This window comes from Delphinapterus leucas, chromosome 7 (genome assembly GCF_059928025.1).
Source record: "Delphinapterus leucas isolate spDelLeu-1000000601 "Yukka" chromosome 7, BTC_Dleu_Yukka2, whole genome shotgun sequence".
NCBI lineage: Eukaryota > Metazoa > Chordata > Mammalia > Artiodactyla > Monodontidae > Delphinapterus > Delphinapterus leucas.
Genome location: NC_143135.1, coordinates 7,387,800 through 7,402,640, shown reverse-complemented (window position 1 = coordinate 7,402,640; position 14,841 = coordinate 7,387,800). Strand labels below are relative to the sequence as shown.

General features: G+C 56.1%; 2 protein-coding genes across 3 annotated transcripts; one reads left to right on the top strand and one right to left on the bottom strand.

Annotated features, from left to right (window-relative positions):
* Positions 1 to 49: 49 nt before the first annotated feature.
* On the top strand, positions 50 to 3,336 carry SAC3D1 (SAC3 domain containing 1). 2 transcript variants are annotated; one of them, XM_022591522.2, is made up of 3 exons: positions 50 to 177; positions 364 to 944; positions 2,027 to 3,336. In XM_022591522.2, the coding sequence occupies exons 2-3, from the start codon at positions 371 to 373 to the stop codon at positions 2,527 to 2,529; spliced, it is 1,077 nt and encodes a 358-aa protein (XP_022447230.1). In that variant the 5' UTR covers positions 50 to 177; positions 364 to 370; the 3' UTR covers positions 2,530 to 3,336. The 2 variants fall into 2 exon arrangements, with proteins under 2 accessions (XP_022447230.1, XP_022447229.1); XM_022591521.2 differs by having other exon boundaries at positions 52 to 944.
* NAALADL1 (N-acetylated alpha-linked acidic dipeptidase like 1) lies at positions 2,918 to 13,880 on the bottom strand. Its single transcript, XM_022592269.3, has 18 exons — positions 13,647 to 13,880; positions 13,404 to 13,576; positions 13,201 to 13,322; positions 12,692 to 12,814; positions 10,373 to 10,656; positions 10,169 to 10,273; positions 9,377 to 9,462; positions 9,114 to 9,233; positions 6,175 to 6,260; positions 6,028 to 6,091; positions 5,875 to 5,942; positions 5,535 to 5,626; positions 5,363 to 5,453; positions 4,540 to 4,621; positions 4,282 to 4,455; positions 4,118 to 4,205; positions 3,915 to 4,007; positions 2,918 to 3,607 (listed from the first exon to the last, which is right to left on the bottom strand). The coding sequence occupies exons 1-18, from the start codon at positions 13,844 to 13,846 to the stop codon at positions 3,421 to 3,423; spliced, it is 2,238 nt and encodes a 745-aa protein (XP_022447977.1). The 5' UTR covers positions 13,847 to 13,880; the 3' UTR covers positions 2,918 to 3,420.
* Between the last annotated feature and the right edge of the window lie 961 nt (positions 13,881 to 14,841).

Here is a 14,841-nt window from a genome sequence, read left to right as displayed (position 1 = left end):
GATTGGTTGCGGAAGGGACTACAAACCGGTGCATCATGGGAGTGGCCCAGACCGCAGAGGTGCATGATGGGCGGGCTTTAGCTGGGCCTGAGCGTGAGGAACGGTGTTGACACTGAACTACAATGCAGAGCGTCTCGGGAGGCCTGCTCGAAGATCTGTGGGAAGCCACAGGACTCGGTGAGAGAACGGCGGAGCCAAACGGGCGGCGGGGATGCTTAGACCAGGGCGGGGAGGCGGGCCCGTCGGGGTCGGCCCCGCCCCGCCTCCCCTGAGCCTCCGACGGCCTTGGCGTGCTTCCCCGCAGGATGGGGCGAGTGGCCGCACCTGTCCACGGGATGCTGAGCGCCCATCCTTCCCCCCCAGCCCACCCATGTCCGGCTACGGGCTGCCCGTGGGCACGTGCGTGGACATGTGTCCGGCCGCTGAGCGCGCCCAGCGCGAAAAGGAGCGCCGCCTGCACCGCTTCGAGGTGGCGCCGGGGTGTCGCGGGCACAGGCCCCGAGCCGACCCGCAGCGCGCAGTGAAGGAGTACAGCCGGCCGGCCGCCGGGAAGATCCGGCCCCCACCGAGTCAGCTGCGTCCGCCGTCCGTGCTGCTGGCCACCGTGCGCTACCTGGCCAGCGAGGTGGTGGAGCGCACCGACGCGTCCCGCGCAGAGGTAGCCAGCTTCGTGGCGGACCGGTTGCGCGCCGTGCGGCTGGACCTGGCCCTGCAGGGCGCGGGCGACGTCGAGGCGGCGTTGGTGCTGGAAGCGGCGCTGGCAGTGCTGCTGGCAGTGGTGGCGCGGCTCGGACCCAGCACAGCGCACGGGCCAGCGGACCCGATGTTGCTGCAGGCCCAGGTGCAGGAGGGCTTTGGTTCTCTGCGGCGCTGCTATGCGCTGGGCGCCGGGCCCTACCCCCGGCAGGCCACCTTCCAGGGCCTCTTTCTGCTCTATAACCTAGGTGAGTCGGGGTCCCCGCGATAGAACAAGGGGCAGGCGGCCCTCCGTGAGGACAGTGGAGGCCGGGAAAGGAAGGAGAAACTTTAAAACCTCACCAGTAGCTCCCTCTCCATCCCTGCCTCCTAAATGTGTGTCTCAGCCAATGCACAAGATGTACCGAGCTCCTACTTGGACCTTCTGGCCTGTCTCTTCCCATCTTTGGGTCTCAGTTTTCTCGTTACAAAAGTGGAGGGGTTGGGGTTAGAATGGGACAGTTGACCTAGATAGTGGTTTTCAAGCATTTTTTTAAACCTCCAGTTCAGTCAGTGTTACAAAGCAGCCAAGAACGCATATGCTAACAAACGTATCTGAAACAGAAGGTTCAAGACTAGATCTTTTCTATGGATGGATGGTGCATTTTAATAAATTCTTTTTAGTTGTAATAAAATGCTGTTGACTTCACAACCCACTAATGGGTCAGAAGCCTCAGTTTACAAAAAGTGACCCAAGTTTCCAGTGTCGTGATTCTTGGAAGGGGGGCAGAGGCAGAATTTGAAAAAATAATTGCCTCACCAGGCGGACAGAGGAGGATGTGGCAGAAGCAACTCCCAAATCTTGGGGCAGCTACGACAGTGGAGAAAGGACTGGGTTGGAAGTCAGAAAACTCAGATTTGGTTGGGTCAAGTTCTACTACGTACAAATTCTAAGGCAGTCTGAGGCAAGTCATTAAATTATCTGGGCCTGTTTCCTTCCTCTGTAGACACTGCCTCACTTTATTATGAGGACCCAGACTATTTGAAGGGGTTCTCGAACCTCTGGCAACAAATTCTGATGTGGCTTAGGAAGGGGCCAAGGGGGAAAGGGGGAGGGAGGGTGGGCTTGGCCTGGGGGAGGGGCGTAGCCAGACTGGGAGGTGGGGGTGGGGTGGGGAGTGAGGTAGGGTGATGAGCTCCGAGGAGGGCCGGAAGGAGGTGGCGGAGGTGGCGTGGCTGAAGACCCGAGCAGGTGGGAGGGGAGATAGGGGGAGACCTAAGGGGATGGCACGGAAGGTGGGCCTGCTCCAGAAGGAATCAGCGTCCTCATTCGGGCTTCCCGCCCCCACAGGCTCGGTGGAGGCCCTTCACGAGATTCTGCAGCTGCCCACTGCCCTGCGTTCCCGCCCAGCCCTGCGCACTGCCCTGGCAGTCGACTCTGCCTTCCGCGAAGGCAACACTGCACGCCTGTTTCGCCTGCTCCGGACCCTGCCCTACCTGCAGAGCTGCGCCGTGCAGTGCCATGTGGGCCGTGCCCGCCGGGGAGCCCTGGCCCGCCTCGCTCGTGCCCTGAGCACCCCCAAAGGCCAGACCTTGCCCCTGGGCTTCATGGTCCACCTGCTGGCCCTGGATGGGCCCAAGGAGGCACGGGACCTGTGCCAGGCCCATGGACTGCCCTTAGATGGACAGGAGAGAGTTGTGTTCCTGAGGGGTCACTACACTGAGGAGGGGCTGCCACCTGCCGGGACCTGCCAAGCACTGGTGGGGAACAAGCTTGGAGGGCGCACCCTGGAAGAGGTGGTCACGGCAGAGGAGGAAGATGAGGCTGTGGAGAGACCCAAGTCTGCGGCGTGAGGAGGGCTGTGCAGTCTCCCCGAGCCCCAGGAGTGGGGCTGAAGCGCTCAGGGTTTCTTTTCATGATTCCCACACAGTAAAAGGAACTCGTTGGGCATCCCTGGTGGCGCAGCGGTTAAGAATCCACCTGCCAACGCAGGGGTTCGAGCCCTGGTCAGGGAAGATCCCACATGCCGCGGAGCAACTAATCCCGTGTGCCACAACTACTGAGCCTGTGCTCTAGAGCCCGTGCTCCGCAGCAAGAGAAGCCCCGGCAATGAGAAGCCCGTGCACCGCAGTGAAGAGTAGCCCCACTCGCCGCAACTAGAGAAAGCCCGCACGCAGCAACGAAGACCCAACGCAGCCAAATATAAATAAATAAGTCTAAAAATAAATAAATAAGTGAAAGGAACTTGTCTTGCAAGGACAGCAGCTAGGCTCAATTTATTTGGGGAGGGCAGGGAGGAGTTGAGACATGCTAGGGGCGTGGGGGGAGCAGAACCCAAATTGGGCAATGCCCTATCCACCCTGGGTCTCAGTTTCCCTGCTGGTCACTGAGGAGTAGCTCTGGTGGTCTCTGAGTTGACATCTAAGGTTGCCATTATGCGTCACATCCTAACCCACCCACCACCAAGAGCAGTTGGTGGTTTTGCCATCCCCACCATCCCTATCTCCTGTTCACCCTTTGACAACCAAGAGCCAGGAAGAGGGAAAGTTTCATCTGGGGCTTGTCACTCCCTTCAAGTGTCCGCACCGGTGGGGCCCTGAGCTGTTGCCTCAGAAGTTTGAGAGGGTCCTGTGGTCGTGCCCTTTCCTAGCATCAGGAGAGACGGGGACACACTCAAAGAAAACTGGAGTGGGAGAGGGTTAGGATAAAGGGTGGGGATGGGAGCTGAAGAATGAGGGCTAGGGTCAGAGGTCAGCCACAGGCCTCAGGGTGGCTGCTGCGCCCTCCAGGGCCACCACCAGGATGCTGAGCTGCCTCTGCACCTCAGCCCAGGCTGCAGATCCGGGGCCTGTGTTCATGGCCTTGGAGCAGGCATTGGACAGGCCCGGGAACGTGGCTACAGAGCCGGTGCGGGGTGCCCAGAGCACATGGCTGACAGGAGAAATGGGGGAGGATAGGACCATTCAGGGGCCAGGAGAGAGGGGAGCTTCAGCCCGGAACAGCTCCTGTATACAGCTAGGCACAAAAGCCCCTCTCCACTGGTGGTGGGAAGAGATGCAGGTTCTAGTCCCAGGGTGACCTTCACCGATTTGCCTCCCATCCTTTAAGCCTGACTCCCCAACTGTCTCAAGGGACTGGGTTGTGCTCTAAAGGCCAGCAAAACTGACATTTTCGTCCCTCCAGCGGGTGCCCATTGCCCAGCCTCACTGCACCTCGAAGAGCTTCAGGATAGGTTCACCTGTAGTAGCGTTCCTCTGGGAAGGCTCGTGAATTCAGGAAAGTCCGTTCCAAGAGCATCAGCTGGTCATTGAGCATCCGCACCTGTAGGGGGCTGGAGGTGACCGGGCCCTCTGGTCACCCTACAGCCAGCAGCCCAGCTGCCAGCCTGCATCCCACCCTGGATGCCGCCCTCCCAGACACCTGCTTGCAGCCCTTGCTCACTCGGGGGTGCCCTTCTGCAGTGCTGATACGTGTTGGCCCAACACCGTGGCTGCCTCCTCAAACTTCTCCACTGCGGTCACCAGAGGTCCTGTGGGGAACAGCCAGCATCTTAGCCCTGGGGGTGCAGGGCTCCCCATTCCTCAATGTTGGGGGGGGCTCCGTACCCAGGCTGATGTTGTGCTGCTCCAACAGGCCACCAAGGTCCTGCTGGGCAGCCTGCAGGAGGCTGCGGAGGGTCTCGCTGTAGTCACTGACATTAAGAGGCAGGAAAAGGCTGTCACTGAGCCGGAGAAGCACACTGCCCACGGTCTGGGCCACGGCCTGATGGCTGCTGAAACCTTGCAAGAAGCGCAACAAGGCCAGGGCTCAGTCTTCAGCCCATCCTCCTCCAGCCTCAGGATGCCCCTTGCCCTCGTCCTCACCAGGGTCCACAAACTTGTCCACGTAATCAAAGGTGTCAAAGGCTGTGTGGTAGGTAGGGTAGATCCGGGCTGAGGTCTTGCTCTGGGGGAACAAGACCCAGAGGTGACAAGCTTGGGATGGGAAGTGGAAGGAAGTGTACAATGTAGAGACATTATTTCAATTCAACTGTCACCACATCTGTGAGGAAGGTTCTAGGATTCCTACTTTACAGAGGTGGAAGCAGGCTCAGAGAGGTTAAGTAACCTTCCTGACATCACACAGCTAATAAGTGACAAAGCTGGGTCAGGTGCCAGTTTCCCGTTTCACATGAAGGAGAAGAACCTGGGGTTTGCAGTCAGACAAGAGGATTCAAATCCCAACTCCACCACTCAAGAGTGGTGTAGCCATGGAGGGGTGAAAGGGCCTTTTGGAGCATCAAACAGGGAGACAGGTTGGGCACTCTGCATCCCTTATCTCACTTTACCCTCAGACCACCCCTGGTTTATACTGTTATTTAAGCTATTCTGAGATAAACGTTTTAAGATCTCTGGAATCAGGATGCTTCTTACAATCACTGTCATCCTGCAACTACTTGACAGTGCTTTTTTCCCTCCTGAATAGTGCGCATCATAACAGTGCATCTTATACTCAGCTGTATCTTAAATTTGATAAAATAACATAGATGAGGGTGAACATGCTCAAGAGAGGTAAAGAAACTTGGCTGAGGTAGCACAGCTAATGAGTGATGGAGCCGGATTCAGTTTGCACTGGAGCGGCCCGAAGGAGAGGAGGGGGCTGGTGGAGCAAGGAACCGGGATGGGGGACGGAGGGGTGTCCGCTTACCCGGTCATAGGTGTAGGCGATGTCCATGGAGGAGATGCCCAGGAAGTGAATGAAGGGTGCGTAGTCGCTGCCCGCACCCAGAGTGCCCAGGCTGCGGGAAGGAAGATGGTTAGGCTGCAGGGCGCTGGGCCAGCTCACCAGCCCGGAGTCCACATCCCGGCCCTGGGCTCACCTGGGTACCAGGCCGTACACCGGGCTGCTACGGTTGGAATATCGGATCCAGTTGTCATAGATGCTGAGACTGCTGGGGCCTGGTGCGCGGATCTGAGCGGAGGGGGATCTAGTCTCGGGGCTGGCCCCGCCCCAGGCCCCACGACCAGGCTGGTCCTCCTCTCTGCCCACCCAAGTTTCCAGCCCACGCACAGTCCTGCGGGTCCTACAAGGCCCACCCCGCAGCCTCAGTCCCACCCCCAGCCCTTCTAATAAGTACCAGCTCCGGCTCCGCCTACCCCGTGTAGCCCCGCCCCGCCCGTCCTCCTCCCAGCCCAGCTCCCAGCCCCTCCCATTTCCACCTGTTTGGCTGCAGAGAAGATGACGCTTTGGACCGGGGGCGTCCCCTGCGCCCTCAGGGTGGCATTGGCTGTGAGGGGATCCGAGAAAGACTCTATTCGGGCCCCGCCCTTTCGTTTCCCTCCTCCCCGAGTAAGCCCAGCCGCCCCTCATACCAAACACCGAGATGTCCACGTTGATGTAGGCTACGGCGCGCTCCTGCAGCTTGCTGAAGGACTCCTGCAGGTGGGTGGGACCCCGTCAGCCCCGCGCTGCCCTGCCCCGGAAACCCCCTCGAGCGGCGAGCTGCGGGGCTCGCTCACCTCCGTGAACTCTGTGGAGCCGATGAGCCCAAACTCCTCTGCCCCCCAGCTCGCAAACACGATGGATCTTCGGGGACGCCAGGTGCCTGGGGAGGGGGATAAAGGGCTGGAGGGCAAGATTCCTCGGATCCTGGGGTGGCTTAGGGGGAAGGTTGGGGATGTGGAGAGGAGGGAGGGCTGGAACGGGCCGGGCACAGGCGACTGGAGGTAGGTCCTGGCACCTCCCTGGCCAAGCCTTCCCTGAGGCTCCATCCTCCTTTTACCAGCGCCCCTCCGCTTCTGTGACAGCCCCCAACATTGACGCCAACACCGATCTCCCTCCGTCAGGTGGTACCTTCTGCCAGAAGGCCGTATGCCCCTCTTCTCTCTGGCTGTGCTGATCAGAGGTCCCCCAGCTCTCTCCCCCGTGCACCCTATGCCAAACTCTCCCCTAATCACCTTCACTTGGCGATGACACCTTCACATTATCCTTAGAGCGTTAGCCACCTCGAGCCAATCCTTACGACACGTCGTGAGGGACAGACTATGACTCTCTCCATTGAGGAAACTGACTTGCCAGGATTACACAGCTGGTAGGCAGCAGAGCCAGGGTTCAAATCCAAGGCCTGGCTCCAGAATCCAGGGGCTTAACCAATGCCCCACATTGCTTCTCATAGCCTCCCGCAGCCTGGCTTCCATCTCCAGTCTCTGTGCCCTCGCTGCTCTTGCCACGGGCCTCAGCCACCTCCCGGAAGCCTCCGAGGTCCTTGCTTGACCCCCTCACCGCCTTCAGATTCCCCCTCCCCCTCCACGGCGCTATGGGCTCCTGGCTGTGCTCCCGTCTCTGGATGCAACTCAGTCCCCTTTGATCATTCCTCATCTTTTTGCTTTAAACCAAAATTTTTAAGTATAGGGACTTCCCTGGTGGCCCAGTGGTTAAGACTCCGCGCTCCCAAGACAGGGGGCCTGGGTTCGATACCTGGTCAGGGAACTAGATCCCGCATACCGCAACTAAAAGATACTGCGTGCCACAACTAAGACCCGGTGCAGCCAAATAAATAAAATTTTAAAAAATTTATTTTATTTTATTTATTTATTTTTGACTGTGTTGGGTCTTCATTGCTGCGCGCGGGGTTTCTCTAGTTGCAGCGAGCAGGGGCTACTCTTTGCTGCAGTGTGCAGGCTTCTCTTGTTGCAGAGCACGGGCTATAGGTGCGTGGGCTTCAGTCGTTGTGGCTTGCGGGCTCTAGAGCGCAGGCTCAGTAGTTGTGGCGCACGGGCTTAGTTGCTCCGCGGCCCGGGGATCTTCCCGGACCAGGACTCCAACCTGTGTCCCCTGCATTGGCAGGCAGATTCTTTTTTTTTTTTTTTGGGTTCACGGGCCTCTCACTGTTGTGGCCTCTCCCGTTGCGGAGCACAGGCTCCGGACGTGCAGGCTCAGCGGCCATGGCTCACGGGCCTAGCCGCTCCGCGGCATGTGGGATATTCCCAGACCGGGGCAGAAGCCCGCGTCCCCTGCATCAGCAGGCGGACTCTCAACCACTGCGCCACCAGGGATGCCCGGCAGGTAGATTCTTAACCACTGTGCCACCAAGGAAGCCCTAAAAAAAATTTTTAAGTGTAAAATGATTACATGCTTGCAATGAAAATTTCTCATTTTTTTCTGCCAAAAATGCATAAGATGAATCTAATCAGACAAACCCAAATTGAGGGACAGTCAACAAATGAAATATCAGGATCATGAAAGAAAGAACAGCTAAGAAACTATTACAAATGACCCATGCAACTACTACATGTGCAACGTGTGATCCTGGATTGGTTCTTGGACCAGAAATTTCTTTTGCTCTAAAAGTTATTGGAACAGGGGCTTCCCTGGTGGTGCAGTGGTTAAGAACCTGCCTGCCGGGTTTCCCTGGTGGCGCAGTGGTTAAGAATCCGCCTGCCAATGCAGGGGACATGGGTTCGAGCCCTGGTCCGGGAAGATCCCACATGCCTTGGAGTGACTAAGCCCATGCGTCACAACTACTGAGCCTGCACTCTAGAGCCCGCGAGCCACAACTACTGAGCCCATGTGCCACAATTACTGAAGCCCGTGCACCTAGAGCCCTTGCTCCGCAACAAGAGAAGCCACTGCAATGAGAAGCCCACACACCGCAACGAAGAGTAGCCCCCACTCGCGGCAACTAGAGAAAGCCCGCGCGCAGCAACGAAGACCCAATGCAGCCAAAAAAGTAAAATAAAATAAAGTACTTTGCCCATTTAAAAACAAAAGTTTTCAGAACAATTGGCAAAATTGTTAATTTCCTGATTCTGAGCATTGCACTGTGGTTGTGAAAGAAAATGTCCTTATTTTTAGGAAATATCCAGCTCTGCCACCTGGTCCAGCTGCTCCTTCCCACATGCTGTGCCCTCCACCTGGATCTCCACCCCTACCGCTCCCAGAACTGCCGCCTCCCTGCGCTCTGGCTTGCATCTGGAAAGCCTCGTAGATATTTTTCCTTATAGCACGTTTCACAGTTGTCATTACAGCATGAACTCTGGTGTTCACTGGGGGATGTCCAGTGCCTAGAACTGGCCTGGCACATAGTAGCCATGGGGGACATATTTGTTGAGTTGACAATTGTCTGTCACCCCTGCCTCAATTGGGCTGAGACTCCCTGAGGGCAGAGCCTGGGCACTGCCTCGCTCGAGGCCACATCTGGCCTCGCTTCATTGGAGGGGCCCAGGAAACCCTCAGAAGGTGTTGCACAAGTTCCCTGCACCACACTGGGCTACTCGAGCGAGGCCAGGGCTGGTGTCCATGCATGTCTGCCCCCAGGGCCCTCAAGCTACGCCCAAGTGGGGACTGGAGAATGAGAGAGAGGAGGGGGGACAGGACGCCCAAAAGCTCGGGGAGGACTGAGCTGGAGGCGACCTCCTGGGGAGAGAGTCCCTGGACCAGGGGAGCAGGATCCGCTCACCCTTCTTCAGCAGAGTCCCCAGGACGCGGGAGAGCTCCAGGAGGACAGCAGTGCCACTGCTGGGGTCCACAGCCCCGTGAACCCAGCTGTCCCGGTGGTTTCCATACAGCACATAGCGGTCTGGCGGAAGGAGCAGAGTCAGACGCCCAAGTGGAGGAGCGAGGGTGGGCGGGGCAGCCAGGCTGGGCAGAGGGGGCGTGGTCAGGGGCGCTCAGAGCAGGGCCGGGTCCTGGGGGCGCAGGGAACAGTGAGGCGGCGCTCACCAGGCTCCACGGCCCCGCGGATGATCCCCAGGACGTTGGAGGAGTTCCGCAGCTCCAGGCGGTTGTAGACACTCACGTTCACCTGGCTGGGGGAGCGTAGGGGTGTTAGGAGTCTTCCCCTCCACCAAAGTAGGAGAAACTGAGGCCCAGAGCAGGAAAGGGACCTGGCAAGATCACTTGCCTGGAAATACCAGGAGAGACAGCGAGGCTAGAGCCCAGCTCTTCTGATTCCAATTCTCCTTTGTACTCACTCACTTATTGGATACCTAGTGTATGCCAGCAGCGTACCAGGCTCTGGGCGATGACTGAGACAGACATGGACCCCACCCTCGTGGGGCCTCCCTCTCCTGAGGGAGGCAGACCCCAAGGAATTGAACAACTGCAGGCAGTGAAGGGGCTTGGGAGGACACCGACAAGGTACCTGGTGGCAGGTGGGGAGGTTAGTGCAGGCCAGGAATGACAGAGCGTAAGGAAGGATGTTCCCATCAGCAGGAACAGCAAGTGCAGAGGCCCTGATGTGGGAAGGAGCTGGGTGTGTTCAAGAGAGGGGGCGGCTGGAGAATGGAGGTCCAAGATGAGGTGGGGGGGGACCCCACAGGGCCTTGTGAGGCACGCAGCTGTTTCACAGGCTTCCCCAAAGACAAGACAGATACTCTGGAATCAAGGAGGGGTTGGGAGACAGGAGAAAGGGAAAGGCCAGGCCTTGAAGTGAGCACTGAGGAAACCAGGGTCAAGGAAGCATAACAAGGGAAGAGAAGGGGAGCGTTGGGAGAGGAGGGGGCCCCATCTCACCTGCCTGCTGGGAAGATACCATCAGAACGGAAGCCGGGCCCCAGCTTGTAGTCACAGCCCAGGGCTCCCTGCCAGGCAGCCGGGGCTGAGGCTCCCTGCAGGTTGCTGGGGAGGAGGGGGAGGCCCATCAGAGCAAATATGGGTGCTGGGGTTGAAGTTTGGGGGCCACTGGAGAGTGGGAAGGACCCCAGGGCAAAAGCTCACCAGAGAAGGACTTCTGCATCCTTGAAGCCAATGGGCTGAGTGGGAATTGGGGGAAATCCAGAGGCATTGTCAGAGTCCAGGCGGAAGGAGGAGGGGTTGGCTGGAAGGTAAGGAGTCAGGGGGTCCCCAAAATACTCAAAGTAGGAGCCTCGCTCCACCCCCGAGGGAGGAAGGCCCCAGGAGTACGGGAAGGTCTCGTTCGGCAAGCTTCTCCCGTCGTTGATATCTGCAGGGTCCGTGTACACCAGCACCCCAGCCACCCCATACTTGGCAGCATTCACAGCCTGCAGAAGGCAGAGGAGGCTGTGTTTAGGGAGGGGCGAGAAGGGGGCACATCTTGTTCCTCTTCCTCCCTCCCTCACTGTGGAAGCCAGGACAGATCTGTCTTCCCACCGGCAAGATGATACTTAACGCAAGTCATTTGTTGCAGTGCTGCTTGAGGCAGCAGAAGACTGTTGAGCCTAGGCAATGGCTCATCAATGGGGTCATTAAATAAACGGAGGTGCCCTACAGTGGAGCACTATGCAGCTGTGTAAAAGAAGGAGGATGTGCTCCTAGACCCATGTTCATATAAACACTGTTCATAGTAGCCAAAAGGTGGAAACAGCCCAACCGTCCATCACTGATGAATGGATAAGGAAAACCTAGTATATAATGTGCAAAGGAATATTACTGATTCTTAAAAAGGAGTGAACTTCTGATACATCAATGAACTTTGAAAACATTATGCTAAGTGAAATAAGCCAGACACAAAAGGACACATATCACATGATTCCTCTTATGTGAGGTACCTAGATGAGGCAAATTCATAGAGACAGGAAGTCAAATAGAGGTTACCAGGGGCTGCAGAGGGAGAATGGGGGCGTTAGTGTTTAATGGGTACAGAGTTTCATCTGGAACCATGAAAGCATTCTGGAAATGGTTAGTAATGACGGTTGTGCAATATGGTGAATATCCTGAATGCCATTGCATTGTACATTTTAAAAATGGTTAACCTGGTAAACTGGTAAAATGTATGTTACATATATTTTAGGACAGTAAAAACAAAACAGTACATTAAAAAAAAAAAATGATCAAGGACAGAGTTTATGTACCAATTGAGAATGATCTCCAGGACATATTAAGGTGAAAAAAGCATAGCTCAGAACAGTATATTTATGCTACTTTTATATAAAAGGAGAAAGAAGTAAGAATATATCTTCATATATTCTTCTTCCCAAAGAAACTCTGGATACATATCCCATAAACAAACAAACAAGCTACCTTTTTGGAGGATGGCATTATGAGAAAACTTTTTCACTCTATACTTTTTTTTTTAAAACTGGAAGTTTCATAATCTGTATAATTCCACCACACCTGTTCGCCTTTCTTCTCTTTTCTTTCCATTTTTTTACCCCCAGCTCTTATCATGGGCACTTCTTTTATTTATTTATTTATTTTACTTCTTTTTAAATTGTGATAAAGTACACATAATATGAAATTTACTATCTTAACCATTTTAAAGCATACAGTTCAGTGGCATTAAGTATATTCCTATTACTGTGCTACCATCACCTCCATTCACCTCCAGAACTCTCTTCATTTTGCAGATTTGAAACTCTGGACCCACTAAAGACTAACACCCTAGTCCCTGCTCCCACTCTATACCTTTTTATATTAAAATAAATAAGTAAGTAAACATTTAAGAAAACACAAACATGTAACCCTCAGTCAAAATTTTGTGTTGAGGGCTTCCCTGGTGGCGCAGTGGTTGAGAGTTCGCCTGCCGATGCGGGGGACATGGGTTCGTGCCCTGGTCCGGGAAGATCCCACATGCCGCGGAGCGGCTGGGCCCGTGAGCCATGGCCGCTGAGCCTGCGCGTCCGGAGCCTGTGCTCCACAATGGGAGAGGCCACAACAGTGAGAGGCCCGCGTACCGCAAAAAAAAAAAAAAAAAAAAAAAAAAAATTTGTGTTGAAAAGAAGCAAGTTGTGGAGGAAGGGACAACAGGAGGGATTTAAGTCGAATGTTCAGAAGAACTACGTCACAGGAGGACTTAGACTTCCAGAATATACCGAAGCTGAAAAATGTGCCCAATTCCTTTATTTCCCAAGGCTCAGGGAGGTTAGGGGAGATATCCAAGGTCACACAGCACCTAAGTGTTCTTTGGGCCAATCAATGGGCTAGAGCCTGGCTGGGCAAAGTGCCAAAGCAGGCCATTGGTGGGTGAAAGGAGTCCTTCACCCTCTACTGCCCTGAGCCCAGGGCTTGGCCTACCCCTCAGCCCTGCTCCATCCCCTTCCCCACACATCCTCCTGTCCACTGGGGGCTGCTGCTTACCTTAGCCCTGCGCCCTACACCCCCATAGCGGGTCAGGACGATGCTATCTTGGAGTTTGATGCCCTGTTGGTATAGCTCCATGAAGTCTTCTTCCGAGCCCCGGTTAGCATAGACGAGGAGGCCCTGTTCCCCAGAGAAGGTGACCCTTAGAGCCAGGCCCAGGAAAGAAGGGGAAAGGCTGAGTGGCAGGATGAAGGATTTAGATTCTGTCCCCCAACCTCGCCTAGAGCTTATAAGCTCCCCAAGACAAAGTCACACCTGCTTTGCTCTGTGTCCAGATACCCTGTATCAGGCCTGGCTTTGAGCAGGGCCCATTAGTGTTTGTTGAATGACTAAGTGATGGGCAAAAGGAGTCGTAGTGGAGTGTGGAAGCAAGTAAATTCTGGGTGGGGCTGAGCCCCAGTTGAGGCACTTTTCTTCAACTGCCCGTGGGTCAGGATGGGAGCAGCTGGGGTAGAAGCCAGCGGGAGCTGGGCCATGGCAGTGGGGAGGGGGTGTCCCAGGCCCACCTGAGGGGTTCCGGGGGGAGCATAGGCAGCATATGGTGGCACCACATTGGGGTCCCCCTGCTCCCCAGTCAGGTTCTCTTCACTTCGTTGGGAGGAGAAGAGGATGCCCCCAGCAGGACCCACTGTGGAGAGAGGGCAGTGTCCGGGCTGGGCCGGCAGCTCCCCCGGCCCACAGGCCTCCCCAGGCCAGAGCAGGACCTCACCAACATCCACACGGTTGGGCTGCTTCTGGCTGGGGAAGGACAGCAGCACTTCGTACTCAGAGGTCCCGGCTGAGTCCAGGCCCGACTCCGGGTCCTGCCAGCGCCGCAGTAGCAGCTGCACCAGCACCTCATCCCGGGGGCTGGTGGCCAGGTGCGGCTCCTTGGAGAGTTCTCTGCAGGGTGGGCCCAGGGTCAGGGAGGAGCCTCTGGCAAACAGGAGGGGCACATGGGCAGGCCTCTCACCTAAGGTTCTCCCGGATCCTGTTGGCATCGAGCTGTCCCATGACAGCCTCAAGGATCTCCAGGTCCAGGTCCTGGGAGGCTGAGGCACTGGGGGCTGGCAGGTCAGTCCCCTTGGGGATGGCAAAGTGGCCCAGGATGATCCCCAGCCCCAAGAGGGCAGCGGCCCCCAGCACCCCTCCAAGCACCTTCACGCACTGCATCCTGTGGAGTCTTGGCCAGCTGGTGTGGCTCCTTATAGATGGGGTGTCGGGTCCAGTTAACCATTACCTAATAGGTGGCTCTGCCCTTTGGCCACTAGCTGGCAGGGAGAGTAAGGGAGTGTCCTGCAGGAAGGGCCAGGAGCTCTTCACATCCAGCTCGATTTCTGCAACATTCACTTGGAAGAGACCTCCAAGGGGCATCAAATCCATACCTGGACGCTGAGGCTTGGAGAGGGACAAAGTTTCACCCATGGTCTCCCAATAGGAGAGGCCAAGGTAGGACTAGAACTCAGCCCCTGTCTCCAGAGCGGGGCTGGGCCTGCTGCCCACCATCCCTGCCTCTGTTTCCCTGGTGTCATTCCATCTCCAGCACATCCAGCCCTGGCTACTTGATTGGGTTTTAAGTTCAAATCCCATCCTTTGCTAGACGTAAGTTGTGTGACCTTAGGCAATTCACTTAGCTTCCCTGAGCCTGTTTTCTTAGTTGTAAAATGGATAATAGAACCTATTTCACAAAACTGTGGTGCTGTTTTCATTAAACAAGGTCACAGCTGTAAAAATGTCTAGCGTGGTGCTGAGCCCATAGTAGGAACTCAGTACATTTTAGCCACTCCTGCCTCATCTGACCCCTTAAAATGCTAAGCCTAGAGCTAAGGGAAAAAGAGGGACTCAGAAGAATTCTCTGTAACTATCCTGCAGGGGTCCCAGTTTATGGGAGAAAGTGGGACTCTTAGAAAAGGAGACTGGGCACTTCCCTGGTGGCGCAGTGGTTAAGAGTCCGCCTGCCAACGCAGGGGACATGGGTTTGAGCCCTGGTGTAGGAAGGTGTCACATGCCGCAGAGCAACTAAGCTTGCGAGCCCCCACTACTGAAGCCTGTGTGCCTAGAGCCCGTGCTCCGCAACAAGAGAAGCCACCGCAATGAGAAACCCGCGCACCGCAACGAAGAGTAGTCCCCGCTCGCTGCAACTAGAGAAAGCCCGCGTGCTGCCACAA